This window comes from Microcebus murinus, chromosome 6 (genome assembly GCF_040939455.1).
Source record: "Microcebus murinus isolate Inina chromosome 6, M.murinus_Inina_mat1.0, whole genome shotgun sequence".
In the NCBI taxonomy this organism is placed as follows: domain Eukaryota; kingdom Metazoa; phylum Chordata; class Mammalia; order Primates; family Cheirogaleidae; genus Microcebus; species Microcebus murinus.
In genome coordinates this window covers 62,296,006-62,317,486 of record NC_134109.1, presented here as the reverse complement: position 1 = coordinate 62,317,486, position 21,481 = coordinate 62,296,006, and the positions used below count along the sequence as shown (strand labels likewise).

At 36.3% G+C, this 21,481-nt stretch overlaps 1 protein-coding gene across 2 annotated transcripts in view; it reads left to right on the top strand.

The window, feature by feature from the left end:
* Positions 1–21,481, top strand: part of NUBPL (NUBP iron-sulfur cluster assembly factor, mitochondrial) — a 217,485-nt gene that overhangs the window by 182,101 nt on the left and 13,903 nt on the right. For both annotated transcript variants that reach the window (XM_012773436.2, XM_076004115.1), the window contains exon 9: positions 16,554–16,674. In XM_012773436.2, coding sequence (XP_012628890.2) covers positions 16,554–16,674 — 121 coding nt within the window. The remainder of the gene's footprint in view (positions 1–16,553; positions 16,675–21,481) is intronic.

The window sequence follows — 21,481 nt, the reverse complement described above, 5'->3', positions numbered from 1 at the left end:
CCAAAAGGTTAAAAAGTGCTGGATGCTCAGGAGAAATGGAGCTGAGACTAGAGAGGCATATCATCTCTGACTTCTTGGAAAGAAGAAACTGTACATATAAATGAATACTCTCACCACCTTCTTTACAGGAAATCGAGGGTTCTTCTAGTATGTCTCAAAAAAGCAGGTGGAATTGTGGCAGAGGACAGTTTAGAACAAACATTTTGGTGTACAACCAGTAGGATGCTTCCATCTTTGTGGTCCCCAATTCCTCCACCCCCAGCCCCCACCCCCATAGACCCCTGTCCATGATCTGTTAGGAACCAGGCTGCACAGCAGGAGGTGAGCAAAGCTCATAGCAGGCAAGTGACCAAAGCTTTGTGCTTACAGCAACTCCCCGTACCACCCCTGCCCCCAAATCCATGGAAAAATTGTCTTCCATGAAAACGGTCCCCGGTGCCAAAAAGGCTGGGGACTGCTGCTCTAGTGGCCTTGCTTAATTCACAGATAGATTTTAGAATTTATATAACAGAGCTTTTTGAACTTCAGCTCATGGATTAGCTTCAGGGGTTCTCATGATTTTCTATCTCCCACCTCCCCCTGCCCCAAATTGCCCAAATTGTATGTTCAAGTGTATTTGTTTGAGTATAGAAAGAATTTATAACTTTTATCAGATTCTTCAGTGAGACCATGACACAGGATAAGATCCAGTAATATAGTAGCACGAATGGACTCAGTGAAGCTTTCATAAATGTTTATTTCTCAGGGGAGCTTCTGAAAAGTATCAAACAGTACAGTAGTGGAGTTGAGGTGATCCTCCTTGACAAGTACCTCTTCTCCCTTGCCAGTTAGTTTAGAGCTGTGTGCATTGACAAACCATGAAGCTCTGAATTAGGTTGAGATGTTCCAACCCAGGGCTTATGAAAATTGAGGAACATGATAAGGAAGGTGGCTATCTGCCTACCTTCCAGTTGATCTAAGGGTATTTTCACTAGTAGGGGTAAAATTGTAATCAGCAAGTAGTTTAGGGCCAGTGTTCTATGATATGACTTCTAGCTTGGAAAAATTTTAAAGCAAGGGTAACCAAATGCCTCTTCAGACAGAAAACTGTCTCTCTAAAGCACCTGATTTGAGCAATATGACTTCCTATAATACTCTACAAGGTAAACTAGATATAAATAATCCCTGCTCAGGTAACTCAGTAAGGTTACTAATATGGTATTTTAAAATATAAATCAGCAAAATGTTAGGTTACACACCCAAAATTATGACACTGAGTTAACAAGTTATCTATAAATCTTTTTGGCAGAAATAGAGGGTCAGTAGTCTGTTAAGACCACTTTACGGTAAGGATAATAGCCATTTAATCTGCATATAAGTGAATGCTTAACTTCTCATTCTGTAAGATGAGGGTGGAAGCATATGTCTAGCTCACTCATAAACATTATGAATTGCTTGGGGAAAAAGTTTTAAAGAGAGCAGAAGCCAGACCTGTTTTTAACCCTCCCCACCCCCAGTAGGTTATCATTTTGTATACTAACAGACCATTTCAGCTGATACTGTCATTTGAGTTAACTATGGCTATGAGGCAGGTCCAGCCTGGATTTTGTTAGTTTGGATTCTAATGACTCATAGGCTGATAGGATTACTTCAGGGATTAGTTAGAGAGTGAAAGGACTGTTTGGGATCAGATAGTTCATGTTAGAATTTAAGTTTGTGGAGTTGGAGCAGTTCTGGGTCATGACAAGGTCCAGGATGTGGTCATGGGTTGGGCAGGACTTGGAGTGGACATGAAAGTCATTGAAACTGTATAATCTCTCCAAGTCAAAATTAATAGTTCCTTCCTCTGGCTTTTCGGACATCTTCCTATATCTTTACTGTAGCCCTTGTTTTCACCTTGCTATTTTAATTATTTTCCTCTAAACTATAAAATTAAAAAAATACATGCTGGTAGCACTCCCCCCAAAAAAAAAAAATAAAAAATAAAAAAAAAAAAGATAGAATGTCTCAATCATCTCTTAAACTTGTAAAACAAGATAAGTGTTCAGTAATGTTAGCAAGTGAATGAGTGAGAACTTTTCCAGTAATGAGCTCTGTGAACAGCTGGGCAACTGTGATATAGCTACATTATAAAGGGGGTCTTGGTTGTGAGTAGAAAGTGGATTCCATGACCTCTGAGATCCCCCTAGCTCTTTAGAGACTCAGAGTCTAAGTGATGATAAAGTGTTTGAGATTAGAAAGTATTCCATAAATACAAAGATGTTATGCTTTGTTTATACCACTTTCTTCCATTTTCCCCTCTGGTTTTTAGTCTTGCTCTCTGTTTTTCCCCCATTTGAAGTGCATTAGTTACCATGGAAACAATAATGTCATTGGAATTCATTGGTATGGACAGAGTTTAGTAATGTTAAAACTCAAGGTTTAGATAGGGAAAGGAGGGGAGAAGAAATGAGCTATGAAATTCTCTGTTCTCTGCCTGAAATGATACCAACTATGCCAAATCCTTGATTATCTCAGTAATTGTGGGTACATTATATATTTAATCTATTTAAAAATGATAAAAATTTTCAGTTATACATTTTTTTATGTATTGTGTCATTCTCACCCACTTTTGTTACCTTGTTATACAAGGGAGTCGCAGGTACCTGGATTTGGAGCCTTTCTCCCACCGTTTGAACTTTTGGAGTCACAGGGATTTCAGTCTTCCTTTGATAATCTCCTTCCCAGCTCCTGAAAAGTTTGTTAAAGTATATTGCTTTCTTACTCCTTCTACACATAAGGGATTACTTAGTTAATTTTAATTCAACACAGTGATTAATTTATTTATTCCACAAATATATATTTACTGGTATTGAGCATGGTACTGTAATAAGCTTCCATTGGTGATTTGGGCAGGGGGCTTGGGGGAAAGGAGGATGAAGCCTCTTTATTCAAGTACTTTCAGCATCCTTGGACTAACACTTATGGTGCAGGGGCCCTAAACTTTGAGGAGCATGAAAATGCTTTGTTTTCTAGGCTACTGGAAAAGCTATGATTTTTTTTTTCATGTCCCTGTAACTTTGCACATGCTGATCCTTTGCCTCATAAGCCATTGTCATTTTAGGGAACTTGTATTCATTTTAAAAATTTTTGCTCAGGCATTATTTTCTCTAGAAACATTTTCTCAATCAGCCAGAAAAAGTTAATAATACTTTCTCTGAACTACTTGAACATATATCCGTTTGACTTTTACCCCAGTACAGGTCTACCTGTCTTCCTTCATAGAAGAATGTTAAGTTCCTGGATGTCAAGAAAACATACCTTAAACATCCTTAGTTACCTGGCACATAGCAGGCATGATAGATACTTTGACCTGGGATATAATGCCATCCACATCTTCTATTCCCTTCAATCCTAGCTCATGGGCGGCTCTGCCTATGTTCTCTTGCTATAGCCAAACTGGTCATCTTCCACTTCTTTGAAGTTTACATATGTGATTTTTATCCTCAGGTCCTTGGCATGCTGTTTCTCTGAGAACATTTTACTTTCATTTTTTACCTGTTAACTCCTTTTTATACTTTGGTACTTAGATTAAACAAATAGCTCTTTGTCTGGGAGAGTTGCCCTACCCCTTTTAACCAGGTGAGCTCTTTAACCCTTTGCACTCACTTGCTTTTTTCTCGTCATCCACTCAACATATCCACACTCAACATCCGAGTGCAAAGGGTTAAATTTTATGATCTAATTTTACTCTATTTCCCCTTTTGTAACCATTTCACATTTGTCAGTACTTTCACATTTATGGTACCATGCTATAAACTCTGTGAATACAGGGACCACCTGCCTACCTCTGTGCCTAGAACATGTAGCTGCTCACTAAATATATACTGAATGAATGAGCAGAGTAGGATTTTCATAGGCATATCTGGGGAGGGGCAGAATTCAATCTGAAAAGAATGAGGAATGTACAAGTTGTTTTCAGGATTGTTGAGTTTGTCGATAATTGGAGTAATATGTATTGGTGTATCTGTGCTAGGGCCAGGTTTGATAGAGCATTAAAGACTAGGCTAAGGAATTTCTACTTTCTTCTTAAGATTATAAGAGGAATTCATAAAGAATGTTGGATAGTAAGTAAACATAATTAGGATAGAGCTTTAAAAAGGTGGCTCATTCTTCCACTTTGAAGGTTTAAAAAAAAAAAGGCAGCTCACACCTATAATCCTAGTACTTTGGGAGGCTGAGGTGGGAGGATCGCTTGAGGCAAGGAGTTGGAGACTGGTCCCCATATCTACAAAAAATAGAAACATTAGCCAGGCATGGTGGCATGCAACTGCTGAGGTTGCTGTGAACTATGATAATGCCACTGCACTCTAGTCCCAGTGACAGAGCAAGACCCTATCTTAAAAAAAAAAAAGTTTTAATCTGGTGGAGATGAATAGAAAGGACAGGAGCCAGGAAAGCATGGAGGCAGTAAGGAAGCATTTGCAATGATCAAGGTTATTAACACTGTAGATTGTGACCCACCAATGGGGTCATGAAATCAATAAAGTTTTTAAATGATATCAGGGTAAATTGCTCTTAAGAAGAGAAAGTCTCATTTCTTAAAGATTTGGTCTCAGTTATAAATACACGTATGTGTGTATTTGTATTGGATCAAGATGTAAAATATTTCTCTCACCAGTAAGACAGTTTAAAAAGTTGGAAAAACACTGGTGTAGATGATAGGCAGTAAAATGCTGATTTAGAATAATCACAATGAAAATGGAAAGAGGAATAAATGTAATTGACATTTTGAAGGAAGAATTGGTAAGCTTGGCAACTGATTGCATAGGGTGGGGGGATTAGAACAAAAAGGGCAGAAATCAAAGGAATTTTGAGAGTTATGCTGCCATTAGTAAATCTACTAGGAACTGGTGTTTTGCTTAGATTGACAACCAACTGGAAATAAGAAGTTAAGTCCTCAGTCACAAATCTCTGCCCTTATTCTGTGTGAGGGTTTGATTTAATAGTGTTTGTCAAGGAAGAGACTGGTAGGGAAAACAATTTGATGCTGGATTTTTTTTTTTTTAAGTACTATTCACATTGCAAAGAACCAGCCTTCTTATTCATCTGTATGTTTGTAGCCTCTTATACACAGATTTTTTTCTTTTTTTACCACTTAGAGAGCTATATTCTTTAATACTCTTTTGTGGTTATAGATTGTGTTACTTTCCAATATTTATTGTAATTTTTTAGGTGATAGAATACTACTTGCAGAGGGCATTTTTACATAGTAGTGAAAAAGCATGAGCGCAGACGTCTGTATCTTAGAGTTCTAATCCCAGCTCTGTCATTTTGTAACTATATAATCTGAGTTATTTATTCTTTCCCTCAATTTTCTCATTCATAATATGGAGATTGTAGTGCTATTTCCCTCGGGAGGTTGAGTTGAGAAATAAATGAGATAATGCACATAAATGGCTTAATACAGTTTTTGGCACAATCTAAACAATCGGTGTTGGTATAATGCCATACAATTAATGTTGCTCATTGTAATTGCTTTTTAGAATGTTATGAAACAGATAAACTTATAATTTATGTGTTTGGCCTAGGTATTTTGACTAGTCCCTTAGGTATTTTGACTAGTCCCTTTATTTGCTAATAAGAATCTTAATAATAAATTTTTAAAAATTAAGATAAATACTGTGCTGTCTTTGAGATTTCCTTATTCCTTGCAAATCTTAGTTGAGCCATTTACATTCTCTTGTAGAGTTGCTAAAGTTATTTAGAGTCTAAAATTCTGTGTTATTTAAAACTTGTGTTTTTTAATTTAGGCTAATTGATGTCACTGATAGACCCCAAAATGTATAATGATATAAATACAATAGAAACTTATTTCTTATTCATGTAACAGTACTAGTGGGCAGAGTGACCTTCTTTCATGCAGTCATTTGGAGCCTCTGTCATTTTCAAATGTGACTTCTAAGATTACCCTTGGGGCCATCTTCATTCTAGCCAGCCAGAAGAGAAAGATAGTACAGAGACATGTGTATGTACATGAGAGATTTTTATGGCAAGGCTTGGATTTGGTACACATACTTCTACTCACAGTCCATTAGCTAAAATTCAGTCACGTGACCACATGTCACATTTCTCAAGGAGCTCAAAAAATGTAGGTTAGTTGTGTTCCAAGGAAGATGAGACCATAGATTTTAGTGAACAGTTCGAAGTCTATGCCACAGTTGACCTGAGTATAAATATATAGATTAAAGTCTAATGCTAATCACTGAGCTTACTTGTTTTCTAATATAATAAATGATTCTGAAAATTGTATAACTATTTTAGCCTCGCAAATATCTTTTGTAAAAGAGAGACAGAAATTTACTTTTATTGTGGTTTACTTTTTCTGTTAAAAACAAATAAAAAATCCTGCTGTGGTTTGAAACTTTTTAACATTTATTTGTAAAGGTTAATGATCAAATTGCCTTCTAAGAAAAAGTAGTTGATCTTAGAACCTGAAGTGGATGATTCTTGTCTATGTATTCTTTGCATTTTCCATTCTTTCTCATTTTCATTACCAGAAACCCTGCAAGTTGTTATGTGGAACCTCTTCTTGGCAATGAGAATCAGAATTGTGGTTTATAATTTTTCTGGCAGAGTAACCATTTATGGCAATAGGCTATCCATTTGGATCAAGAGTTCTGCATCTTCACCCTGAATGCCTTCAGAACTCATGTGTTCATGATGTCAGTCCTAGAACTTTTTCAGCATCTAGTTTGTTCTATTGAATTTATTACTCTAGCCTGGTTTTAAGGCAACTATATTGCCTTTAAAAACCAATTTAGAAATAAATAATCTTATGTGAAAATGGAGGCACGTAACACACCTCTTCTTTTCATCTTTCAGCATAGTTGTTTTCCTCTGTGATAATCAAGTGGTCTTATTTTATTCTCTAGGAGTTTATTACCTCTGATGTATTTACAGAATGTTTCATTATTGGCTTTGGACTTTTGCAAGGTAGTGTTTGAATTCTTTTTAGGAACATAGTAACTAAGTTTCACATGACATATCACATGTGGCTTCCTTCACAATTGGGTAATTTTCCTATTTTTAGAAAAATGAGTTTTCTTCAAATGATAACCTTTATAAGACTAGATAGCATCCTGTATCAAGCAATAATTACATCTCAGAGACTAAAGATGTGTACTCATTTATGTCTCTAAGATCTCTCAGAAGTCCATGTGTGCTTTAAACTAGAATGCTATTCTATGTGATTTACATAAATTAAACTCATCTAATTCTCACAACAACCTTGTGAGGTAGAGAATATCATTTCCCTCATTTTGCAGATGAGGAAACTCTGGTACTGAGAAGTTAAATAACTCACATAAGGTTATCCATCTGGGCTCTGATCTCAAGCAGTCTGCTTTCCAGAGCCGACATTCTTAACTGCAATTTCTGTAGATGATCCAAGTTGAGGTTTAGTACTGTTGACACCATGAAATATCACAGGGTGTAAGATTCTAGGGTACAAGAGGAGCCTTCATCAAATTAGCTTGTCATTGGGGTTCTGATTGTTCAGTAGGCAAGTAAAGCCAGAGGAACCTGGTGGATTGAAAATTGAGGAATTAAGGAGCCTTAGGTTCTGTTGATAGTCAGGAGAGGTACAATGAGGGTGATAAGGAAAAGGGGAGTTCCATGCCCAGGAACTTGGAGAAGGGGATGAAGTCCAATGCTTGACTGCAGGGCTGAGTATAAGGATGGTTCAAGTCAGGCTTTCCCTATAACTGTGCCCTTAATTACTATCCTGTATTGTTTTACTAAAGTATGTTGACTCATCATTATTTCAGGCCACCTACGTCCAAGCACAAAATCCTCTAGTCTTGTGGTCTCCAACCCCTGCGCCATGGCCTAGTCCTGGTACTATTGTCACCTGTATTTAGAGCCCAGCTGCTCCTCATCACTTGCATCACTGCCTGAGCTCCTTAGCTCCTGAGCTCCTAAATTGTCCTCCACGAAACTGGTCTCTGGTGCCAAAAAGGTTGGGGATGGCTGCTAGTCCATTTATTTGTCATCTTGCTTGGTGATTTCCACGTACAAACCAATCACCCAGCTAGTTTGAATTTGCTTTGCCATTTACTAACTTGTGACCTTGAGCAAATAATTTAGCTTCAGTGTTCCCTTTCATGAAATAGGTATGATAATAGTTGTTTTAATGATCATTAAGGCAGTTAAGTATGGCTATATATGCAATATATAATATAGTATATTACTATAACCTTAGTATATTAGCATAGCCTTAGCACATGATACTGTAAAGGGTAGCTCTGAATGTTGTTATAGTAGTAGACTTTAGATCATTATAAATCCTAATTTTCCAGATTAAGAATTCAAGGCTTAGAGAAGTTGAGTTGTAACCTCATGGACCCCTAGCTATTTAGATGGTCCCTGGAGGAGCATGGACACAGGCCTCCCCATTCATTGTTGTTTCCCTGTTGTTTCTGTGTCAGACTACTTGTTCTGAAAGAGAAAACAAGAACACCTATCACATTTTTAAAAATTATAATATCTGTGCGCATGCTTCAAGGAATATACCAAAGACTGGTTCAAGGCTAATGGAGAATTAAAAAGCATTTATGAATCTAACCTATTTCAGTTATTATTTATTCTCTATTTAACAATGAGTCTTTCCTCCTCACTTTTTCTTAAATCGTAGCATTTAATCCTTGTTACAGGCTCCAACCAGCAAGCATTTAACCTAATTGTAACCTTGAGAAATTGGATTATATAGTAGCCTGAAAATCTTGCTTGTTACTTACCTGAATCCGGGTTTAAAATGCCAAGAAGAAATTAAAATTGAAGCCCTTTGAGCCTGCTTAATTCAATAGATTCAGACACAAAAATCCAATATTCAGAGCAATGTTGATATTTCAAAAGTGTCAATTTTTTAAAAGTTAATAAAGGTAGTACCATTTTGAGCCAATGATGGATTGGAATAATATAAGAATAACATGTAAAATGTTTGTGGTGGCTGATGTTAGGTATGTAGTATTTGCTTTCTTTCAGTAAAACTGGCTGAGGTAAAAAGAAAAAGGACCTTATACTTTTATGAGGCATTAAAAAATGGGCATGGTTACAGATGCACCTCAATATTGGTATGTAAATTAAGCTATAGAAAGGCATCTGTTTTCTAATGTTTCTGCTATCAAAAGATACATATAGTAGCTCTTCAATAAATGAAAACAGCTTAATGATACATAAAGTATTCATAAGATGTAAGGCTTATTTTTGGGAAGGGGAGTCATATGAACATGAATTCTTTCCTATTTAAGAGAGGAATTTTTATGAGCAAAATTTTATATGGATATTCTAATGTTCTTCCTTATTACATTAGTTATCTCTATTCAAAACCTCATTGATTATGGATGACTGCTCTTAGATGAACTTAGAGCAGTGGTTTCTAAGCTTTTTGATACTCAAGGCTTTCTTTTAAATTTTTCCCTGGCTAACCCTATGTTTTAAAAGAGTTGTTTGCCACACAGTCTATATATGTTAATTAGTAGCTAATTTCTTTTCTCTTAATTAATCAAAGGTAGAATATATAAATAACATGTATATATATATTACTATATACACACACATAGAGACACACACAGTTATCTATATACCTGTTGTATGAACTTCAGTACAGAATAAGATAACCATACAAGAGTATTATCACACTCGGATGATATAATTTCAACTAAAAGCAAAGAAACTTTGATAGTTTATCTGTCCTGCATATTCTTGAAAGTAAATGTTTCATTTCTGTTCAGTTTTTTTATTATAATAAATTGCAGAACCTGATAAAATATTTTGTACATTAGGAACTTAAAACATTGAGTAGAAAAACTATCAAAATAAATTCTATAGTCAGACTTTAAATGTCTGGAGTAATACTGTTCATTGGAAACATAATATGAGCCACAAATGTAATTTTAAAGTTTTAATAGCCATATTTTAAAAAGTAAAAAAGCCAAACAGGTGAAGTTAATTTTCATAATATACTTAATGCAGTATATTTAAAATATTGTTATTTTCAACATGAAATCCATATAAAAATTATATATGGATCAACCAATAAAGGCATGCAGATGGTCAACAAGTATATTTAAAAAAATGCTCAACTAATCATCAGAGAAATGCAAATTAAAACTACAATGAGATATCACCTCATCCCTGTAAGAATACCTATTATCAAAAAGGCAAAAGATAAGTCTTGAAGAGGATACAGAGAAAAGGGAACCCTTGTATACTGTTGCTAGATATATAAATTAGTATAGCCATTATGGGAAATAATATGGATGTTTCTCAGAAACTTAAAAATAGGCCAGTGCAGTGGCTCACATGTGTAATCCCAGCACTTTGGAAAGCCAAGGCAGGAGGATTGCTTGAGCACAGGAGTTCAAGACCAGCCTGGACAACATAGTGAGACACTATCTCTACAAAAAAATTAAAAAAATTACTCTGGTGTGTTGGCATGCATCTATAGTCCTAGCTACTCAGGAAGCTGAGGCAGGAGGATCACTTGAGCCCAGGAATTTGAGGTTATGATGAGCTAGCTATGGCTGTATCGCTGTAGTACAGCCTGGGTGACAGAGCAAGATCCAGTCTCAAAAAAGAAAAAAAATTAAAACTACAACTACCCTATGATCCAGCAATTCTACTGGGTGTATATCCAAGGGAAATGAAATCAGTATGTTTAACAGATATCTGCACTTCTGTGTTTGTTGCAACATTATTCATAGTAGCCAAAATATGGAATCAACCTAAGTATCCATCAGCAAGGACTGGATAAAGAAAATGTGGTATATATTCACAATGGAGTACTATTTAGTCTTAAAAAGAAGGAAATCCTGTCATTTGCAACAACGTGGATAATCCTGAGGGCATATTATATGAAATGAGATAAGCCAGGTACAGAAAAACAAGTATTTCTTGATGTTATTCATATGTGGAATGTTACAAATCTGAACCACTGAAATAGAGAGTAGAATTCTAGGTCCTTACAAGGGGCTGTGGAGCAGTGGTTGGGGAGATGTTGGACAGAGGATGGGGGGGAGGAGAGAGAGAGAGGAGAAGAGGGGAGAGGGAGAGGGAGGGGAGGGAACACTTTACCAGCATCCTACAAATTCCTCCCTTGTGCCACCTTCAGTCACTGCTCCCCAAATGGAACCCAAATTATAACAATATAGATTAGTTTTTGCCTGTTTATGAAATTTTTATGAATGTAATAATATATACTTTTGTGTATCTGGCTTATCGTGCTTAACATGTTTGCAAGATTCACTCATATAGTTGATTGTAGCTATAGTTCTTTTATTCTCATTCCTGTATAGCATTCCTTTGTGTAGATATACCACAATTTGTCCATTTTACTATTGATGGATGTTTGAGTAGTTTTCCATTTTTGACTATTATGATTAGTGCTGTTATGAACATTTTTGTACATGTCTTTTAGTGAATGTCATGTTCATATTTCTGTTGGTATGTAACTGAGAGTGGAATTGCTGTACCATAGTATAGGCATGTATCAGTGTAAGTAGATACTGCCAAATAATTTTTTAAATGGTTGTACTCATTTATACTCAGCTAAAACAATGAATCTTAGTTGTTTCATGCTTACCAGAATTTGTTATTTTTTTGTATTTTTTCTAGTCATACTGACATCCATCTTTTCTAATCCAGTTTTAAGCAAAAAATACTTCAGGTGTCCTCTTTTATGGCATGCCTGTTAAGTCTCTTGTCCATTTCTTAATTGTATTATCTGACTTTTTCTTGCTGATTTGTAGGAGTTTTTATATATTACTGGTAAGGATCCTTTGTCATGTATGTGTATTGTAGATATCATCTCGTACTCTATAGCTTACCTTTGTACTCTCTTAATCATATCTTTTGATTAATTTTTAAATTTTGAGTGGTCCAATTTAATAAAAAAAATTTTCATTTATGTTTGGTGCTTTTTTGTGCCCTACTAGAAAAATCTTTACATACCTCCAAGGTTATAAGTATATTTACCTGTTTTCTTCTGTATGTGTTATTGTTTTACGTTTCACATTTAACTCTGCAATCTACCTGGAGTTAATTTTTGTGTATGGGGTGAGGTAGGGGGTTAAGATTCATTATTTTCCATATGGATGTCCAGTTAACATGCAGTTCTATGTCATCTCTATCGTAATCAGCAACTTCATGTATGGGTCTGTTCTGGGCCCTCTGTTCTGTTCCATTACAACCAACTTTTTTAAACTATCAAGTAAAGTGATGTATGTGTGGGTAGTTCGTAAGGGAATTCTAGAGTTAAGTGGAATTAGTTTATTTAAGATGACCCAGGAAGCAATATTAGGGCACTTATCCTTAAACTGGAAGAAGTTACATATTATTAGTAATAGAGCTAAGCTTAATTGTCAAAATCTCTAACTTTCAAACACATAGAGGGTTTTTGACCTCCAAACTTTTAATTATACATTTTTATCAGTAAATGATACTTGAAGATATATACCCCAATATATTTATATTTATGTTATATATATGTATATGTGGTATATATATTACTGCATTAATGTTATTGTCATTATAAAACACACAAAATTAAAATTTAAGAAGAAATTATAAAATAAAAATTCTGATATTTTCTTTCTGCCCCCCTGTATCAGCCAAGATAGTCTAGGTTATTATGTATGTTAACAGCTCTCAAATTTCAGTGGCTTAAAACAACCAGTTTATTTCTCTCATGCAACATGTCCATTGTGGTTTGGCTTCAACACTCCTATGTATTGTTCAACACTGGCACCCAGACTGACAGAGCACCTACCCTCTGGAAGCTAGCTGGTCACTGGGACAGAGGCAAGTTAATAGGGAATTAGCACTTAAAGCTTTGACCTAGATAAGACACATGGCATTTCTGTTCACATTTCATACCCCAAAGCAAGTTATGTGTCCTCACCTAATTGCAGAGAAGAAAAATCCTAATCTTATGCCCAGGAGGAGAACTGGACATATTGTAGACACCCGAAAAATGATCACTTCTCCTGCAATTGATTTTGGAGAACAAAGCCCTGGATTAAGAAAATAAACACACAAAAAAATGAGTCCATTTGGTTTTTTCTATTATTTCATGTTGTTTGAAAACCCTATAGTCCTGAGTAATGAATCTACTACAACTACAGGTGTAGTGGTCTCTAATGGCTTCTCTTGGCACTCATTATATAACCCAGACACCTTAATATAGCCTACAAACCCTACCTTTCCAGCTTCATCTCATGCCACTCACAATACACCTCACAGTCCTCAGGCTGGCCTTTAGATTCCTTGAAGGGAAACATGTGCTTTCTACTGCTGTCTTGAAGGTTTTTCTTCCCTTTCTCCTTATTTTTGCCTGGCTATTCTTTACCTTTTAGGTCAAATATTTCAAAGAAGCCCTCTCTAACTCACAGTGTAGATCAAGTCCTTTCTGTTCTATACTCTCATAATAACCTGTACTTTGCTTCCAGAGAAACTGTTCCATTTGATAAGTATATTTTTGCACTATTATTTGTTCAATCCATTTCTCCAATTAGAGGGCAAACGTCAAGGGAGTAAGGATCAAGTCTGTTTTGCTTACCACTATATGCTAATCCTTATTCAGCCCAGTTACTAGCATGTCATAAAAGCTTATTAAATATTGAGTTTGGTTATAGTTTTTTTTTATATTTTAGGTCTATTACATTTATGTAGTCTATAGCAGACATATCTAAGATATTTGTACAGTCCATAGAGAACAAATTGATAATAAGAAGTAAATCACACAAACTGCAAATACCCCCTTGCTCTATTCCTGTATGTCTTGGGGAGTCTAAGAGATTCCAAAGTAAGAATGCTTTACCTCTTCTGAGTTGAAATATATCCTTATGTAGATTTTCACTTTCTTTAAGTGGTTTTCCTTTTCTCATTTCTTGAGTTACATGTTTATGTTTATGTTGAAAGCCCTATAGTCGAGGGATATATTATATTTAACATAAATGGCAGTAAAACTGCCTAAGCAATAAGTGTGTTATATAGATACAGTGAATAAACAAATAAACTGTATGATATGAAGCTGTATTTTCCTCTAGTTTTCTGAAGATAGTACTAAATTACCAAAATACAGTGTGATATATTTTTTGTGATACTTTGCATCAGCAAAAGGGCATATGTGAGATGCTTAGAAAGTGCTTTGTTATAAATTTATGTCCTTCACTATTTGTCTTCATTTATATGTGTTGTGGACAACTTTAGTCTTTTTTTTGTTCTTCTTTACTGGGTGCGGTACACGCTGTCTGGAGGATGGACATGCTTGAAGCTCTGACTTGGGTGAGGCAAGGGCAATATATGAAACTTAAACATTTGTATCCCTGTAATATGCTGAAATTAAAAAAATAAAAATAAATAAATCATATTTTGAGAATAAAGAAGCAGAATTGAATTGTTAAAAACAAAAATAAAAACAACTTTTATCACCTTCTTGTCTGTTCCATTGTAGACTATCAGTGCTATTATTCATTTAAAATCCAAATGTTGTAATAATCTCCTACAATGATAATCTTATGGTGGAATTGATAGGATAATATAGACATTGTCATCTTTAAGCTTCTGATAGTAGTGTTCCACATTTTTATTACAGAAGAGAGCTACTGCTCCTCATCAATAAGAAGGTAGAATTAAAAGGAACATAAATAAGGATATTTTCAGAGCCTGTTTAATCAACCAGTACCGTTAAGTAATAATGTTTACTAGGTACAGTTGTCCATCAGTATGCAGGGGGATTGATTCCAGAACCCTTCCCTGTGACAGTATACCAAATCTGTACATACTCAAGTCCTGCAGTTGGCCCTGTGGAATCTGCATATACAAAAAGTTGGCCCTTCACATGCGTGGGTTTTGCATCCCATGAATACTGTATTTTCTGTTGTCTTTTTTTTAGAGACAGAGTCTTACTCTGTTGCTCAGGATGGAGTGCAGTGGTGCGATCATAGTTTACTGTAGACTTGAACTACTGGGCTCAAGCAATCTTCCTACCTCAGCCTCCCAAATAGCTGGGACTACAGGTGTGTTCTCCACCATGCCAGGCTAATTTTCTTTTTTAAAATTTTTTAAGAGATAGGGTCTTGCTGTGTTGCCCAGGCTGGTGTAGGACTACTGGCCTCAAGCAATCCTCCCTGTCTCAACCTCCCAAGGAGCTGGGATTAGGGGCACATGCCACTGGCCCAGTAGTACCATGTTTTTCTTTTTGTTTTTTCTTTTCTTTTTTCTTTTTGAGACAGACTCTCAGTCTGTTGCCTGGGTTAGAGTGCAGTGGCACCATCATAGCTCACTGCAACCTCAAACTCCCAGGCTCAACTGATCTTCCTGCCTCAGCATCCCAAGTAGCTGGGACCACAAGCATGCACTACCACACCTGGCTAATTTTTTCTGGGGTTTTTTTTTTTTTTTGGTTGAGACAGGGTCTTGCTTTTGCTCAGGCTGGTCGTGAACTCCTGAGCTCAAGTGATCCTCCCACCTTAGCCCCCCAGAATGCTAGGATTGCAGGCATGAGCCACTGTTCCTGGCCAATACTGTATTTTTTGATCCCCAGTTGGTTGAAAAAAAAATCTGTGTATAAGTAGAGCCACGCAGTTCAAACCTGTGTTGTTCAAAGGTCAATTGTATCTATTTTGTGGGGAAACTCAGAAGGTGATAGACAGTTTCTATGAAACTTTAAAATTTTGTCTCAAACAATAGCATTTTGGTAAGAGCTAAGTTTATCTTTTGCTAGTACTGTCAGTTTTCTGAACTATAGAATGGGGATGATAAAACACACATCTCATAAACTTCTTGTGAAGAGTAAATAAGATAGTACATTTAAAGCGCTTATCCCAATGTCTGGCTCATAATAAGCACTCAGTATATGTGTACTGTTATTTACTGTGAGGTTTCATTCACAGTTAATCTCTTATCTGTATATTTTCCTCTCTTTCTCCTTTGTTATTTTTCTCCATATTGTCATCAGAGCTAAATTTCTAAAACATAGATCTGATTATGTAACACTACCTCTTCAATACCATCTTCTCAACTTTAAAAACCATTAGTGGTTTCCAAGAAAGCCTCATATGCATGGATGGCATTTAGCATCTTACCATCTGACCCTAACCTTCCTTACCAAACAATCTTCTGCCCTGACCACCCACCCAGTGGTTTGCAGCCAAATAGGCCACACGCAGTTATATTTTGCTGCCTTGGCTTGTACTCTCCCTTCTGCCTAGGATCCCCACTGTAGGCTTCGCCCCACCTTGTCACCCTCAACTTGAAGGAACAGTTGTCTATGAACAACTCAAAAATTTCTCCTGTTTTTTAGGCAGAATTTTTTGGTTCCTGTTTACTCATCTTTCTTTAGCATTTATTACGATATTAAAGTTAATTACATATGTCTTTCTCTCTCAAAAGCTTGTGAGTTCCTTCAGAGCAGAAGCCATGACTTATTATGTTGCTAGAAGTTAGTAGGTACCTAGTAAAAACTTGTTGAAATAATATATTAAAATCTGGTTTGATTTTGTCTTGATTTCAGTGTGTTTTTATCATTCTAGGTTCTTGGCCTTGTCCAAAACATGAGTGTTTTCCAGTGTCCAAAATGTAAACACAAAACTCATATTTTTGGTGCTGATGGTGCAAGGAAACTAGCGCGGACCCTTGGTCTGGATGTTCTAGGTAAGACTGTGGGATGTTCTTTTGTACAGGAAGTGGCAGAAAGGAAAGTGGGGATGAGGTGTGGTGATTAAGAATATCTCAGAAAATGATGAGTTGCTTTTGGCTTTGTATTTTAAATTAAGTTAATATAATACAATTCTATGTGCTAACCTTTTTTTGAAACTATATTTTGAATGATGGTCATCAGTTTGTTTGCTAAGTTAGGCATACATCTCTCAGTATAAACAGATATACATGAAAATACCTGTTCAATATGTTGTGGCAACCTCTGGAAGTGTCAGTTCTTGGTGCATACATAAAAATGCCTTCCTGATTGGTTCTGTATTTGTTAGTCTTTCTACTTTAGATTGACAATATTTACTATTTTCTATAATCTTTTTATGCGCTTGACACATCTATATAATATGGCACCTGAACTCACATTATAAACACTGTTCACAGCACTGAATTGAAGAATTAATTAGTGCTGTGAGGAAAACTAAAAGCATGTGTTAAGTGAGTAAAACACAGATTTTGGATAAAACATGATTTTTCAAAAACCCACAAGCAACTTAATAGATTTTTCAGAAAACATGTTTTGATATTCTAATTGTGAATGAGTTTCTGTTCTTGGCAAAGGCAGATGTTAGATGCTGAATAAGGGAGGCATAGAGTGAATTATTAGTTTTAGGTAGTTAAAAATTAAGATCCCCTAGAGATCAAGGAATTTCAAAACATTCTCTGTTATAATTAAGTTTCTAAAAGTTGATGTTAAATATATTATTGTTATGCATTTGCACTATAGCAGCCACTACAATACCAGGTGAATACAAATGATATATTTTGATCCATTGCTATAATTATAGCCAGTAATTATATTCTGCAACTGTTTTTCATTTAACTAACCTAGAAAGTTCAATTTTGCAAATCTGCATAATAACATAACAGATTGACCTTCACTTATATAATAAAGTAAATATGTATTTATAATGGCATTATTGAATTAAGCTTACAACCTTGTAATTTCCTAATTTGTAAATGGGCAGTACAATTTTGTAAGTCAGTTATTTACAATTTGAAACGTCTCATGGAGAAACAATCTCACATATGGAAGTTATATTTTAATCAACAACCTACACATGTATTGTTACCCTAAAAATGTATCAGAAACTGATCACTGATCACAAAAACTGGATAGTGCTGTAGACTGTTGTGTCTAACAGCGTTATGGCAGTTCCCATAACATAGAGTTCCAACTCAGGACACATCTCCTCCTTTTAATGTAGTCATGGGGTTTCAGAGGGGTCTCCCATGAAGTGGAAATTGGAAATGAGGAACTGAAGTCAGGGAAAGAGCTTTCTCGGCTATGGCCTCCTGGCTGGTTGAACCCATTGGGAACCCTTATTTTCCTTTTATGACTCACTGGCAGACTCTTTATTTTCATTTATTGGGTTGTGTTTTAAATGATTTGGCACAATAGCTCTTCAGAACTGTATCCATATTTATCTGCAGGGACAGTTTATGCATAATAGTTAAAGTCTGAGACCATCTCACAGAAAACCCTTTAACCCATTATGTATCTGAAATGGGCCCTCACGTCTTTCAGATCTAGTCCCTCAAGGGTATTCTTCATGCCCAGGCTGCTCCTCACTCCCTCTCCATGCCTTTCCTCCTTTTTATCCCTCTCTAGATACAACCATTAGTCCATCGCCATTCTTATGCCACTTATTTTTTAACAAGATATTTCTCTTTCCTAGTCTACTCTTCTATGTCTATAGGTAGGATTGTGAGTCTCTGGAGGGCAGAAGTGTTGCCAATAGGTAGCTATATAAAGGTGAAGGTTTTACTTTACCTTTCCATTTCTGCAATAGAAAAAAAATTATTCAGAATTCCTTACCATAATGGCAATTACAGTAACAGAAAAAACTTTATGGATTTCTGAGCATTTTTCTATAACTTATTTTTCTCTGCCTGCCCCTGTGACAGTTTCCTACAGTCTTCAGTTGATCTATACCATGTTTCCCTGAAAATAAGACAGGATCTTATATTTATTTTTCCTCAAGAAGACACCCTAGGGCTTATTTTCAGGGGATGTGTTATTTTCCCCTCAAAGCCTCAGCTTGCAGCACGCACAGGATGGCCAGGACCTGACAGGGGAGCTGACCTTGTTGGTGGAGCTGCCCGCACCTTTCCAAGGTTGGTGGAGCTGACATTGTTGGTGGAGCTGCCTGTAATCACCTCTGGGATAATAGCTGTCACGATGGGGCAGATGAGAAGGGCTGCTCGTCTTCTTTCCTGCTCCACGACGAAATGCATGGGTTGTGCAGATGCACTGCGTAGCCACGCCCATCACTAGGTCTTATTTTCGGGGTAGGGCTTATATTATGCAAACGCTTAGAAATCCTGCTAGGGCTTATTTTATGGGTAGGTCTTATTTTCGAGGAAACATGGTAGAATAGACATCGTATTTACTGAAAGGCCAACTTTTAAATGGCTAATCAAATATCCATGTATTTTATCATTTGGCCATTAGATATTAAGGAAAGACTCAGAGCTGATTAAGATTGCAAAAGTTGCTGACAAGAGAAACATGAAATACAAATTCCTCTTCCATGTACTTCATAATATAAAGTGTGTTACAACATACACTTCTGCATTATTTACATCGCCTGGCATGGTGCTGAACTACTTATTTAAACAAAGCACACGTTTCGATAATCTTTGCATGGATTCAGAGTGGTTCTGAGAGTGCCGAGTCAACTGTTTTACTTAAGACTTCATTTACTGCATTTTAAATCTGAGCCTTTGAAAGACTTCATTTGTGATGGTGTGGTAGAAATAGTATGTTGGATGATATGTCCGAGCATGTTGCTCCTAAAGTCTACCATCTAATAGTAATTTGTCCTCAGGAAAGACATATAACCTCTTCAACCCCAGTCTGTATGTTGGAGGTTCTTATTATATACCCACTGACACCTCACCAAACTCATAAGTTATATATAATGCTACATAGATTAGTAAATAATAAGAGAAAAATAATTCTATCTGATAAAGAGGCAGATAGTTATGATAATATGTCTGGCCTACTTTTCAACAGTTCTCTGAATTCACTCATCTGCCAACATCAGGAAAATTATTTTGTGGTACTTTTGTGTACTACTTTGCCTCTCCATCTTTTCCTTTTCAATTACCTCTTATTGTTTGGCATGATGTCTCTATATCAGATTTTACAGGGATAAATCACTTACAAAAGTCTTCCAAGGCATTCCTTGCTGGAAGAGCTCCAACAAGAGTAAATCGAGTAAATCATCCCTTCATTGGCTGCCATATCGCTCGCTTGCTTGCTTGCTTGCTTGCTTTCTTTCTTTCTTTCTTTCTTTCTTTCTTTCTTTCTTTCTTTCTTTCTTTCTTTCTTTCTTTCTTTCTTTCTTTCTTTCTTTTTTTTCACCTCCTCTTACAGGTTTATTGCATTAACTTTATTTTTAAACTTTTTTTTTTATTTCGGCATATTATGGGGGTACAGATTTTAAGGTTTCAATAAATGCCCATTCCCCCCCTCCCCCCACAAGTCTGAGTCTCCAGCATGACCATCCCCCAGATGGTGCACATCTCACTCATTATATATGTATATACCCACCCCCCTTCCCCCTCCCACCTGCCCAATACCCTATTACTATAGTACCTATGTGTCCACTTAGGTGCTGCTCAGTTAATACCAATTTGCTGGAGAATATATCTGGTGCTTGTTTTTCCATTCTTGGGATACTTCACTTAGTAGTATGGGTTCCAGCTCTAACCAGGAAAATACAAGATGTGCTATATCACCATTGTTTCTTAGAGCTGAGTAGTACTCCATGGTATACATATACCACATTTTATTAATTCATTCTTGGATTGATGGGCACTTGGGCTGTTTCCACAGCCTTGCGATTATGAATTGTGTTGCTATAAACATTCGAGTGCAGGTGTCTTTTTTGTAGAGTGTCATTGGATCATTTGGGTAGATGCCCAGCAATGGGATTGCTGGATCAAATGGTAGATTCACTTGTATCGCTTTAAGGTATCTCCATATTGCTTTCCACAGAGGTTGAACTAGTTTGCAGTCCCACCAGCAGTGTAGGAGTGTTCCTCTCTCTCCGCAACCACGCCAGCATTTATTGTTTGGAGATTTTTTGATAAAGGCCATTCTCACTGGGGTTAAGTGATATCTCATTGTGGTTTTGATTTGCATTTCCCTGATGATTAGAGATGTTGAGCATTTTTTCATATGTTTGTTGGCCATTCTTCTGTCTTCTTTAGAAAAGTTTCTGTTCAAGTCCTTTGCCCACTTTTTAATGGGGTTATTTGATTTTTTCTTCCTGATTTTTGTGAGTTCTAAGTATATTCTAGTTATCAGTCCCTTATCGGATGCATAGGATGCAAAAATTTTCTCTCATTTTGTAGGTTTGTTGTTTACTTTCATGACTATTTCTTTGGCTGTGCAGAAGCTTTGTAGTTTGATCATGTCCCATTTATTTATTTTTGTTCCAGTTCTCCTCCGCAGCCTCCTCCCGTGGAGTCTCCCGGGGTCTTAGGTACCCCTCCTTCCGGCCCTCGTCTGCTGTATGCTCGTCTTCTTGCTTCTTTTTTCTTATTTCTGCTAGAATCTATCTTTTCTGCAGAGACACTTTGTCTGGCGGTGTTTCTCTTCCGCCATCTTCTCGCTTTCATATTATACATATAACAATCACTGTACTACCCTCAAATGTAATATTTTACCCCTAATTTTCATTTGAATTTTTTCATACATTAGCAATTTCAAGATAGTCATAACTTGAGTTTAATGACT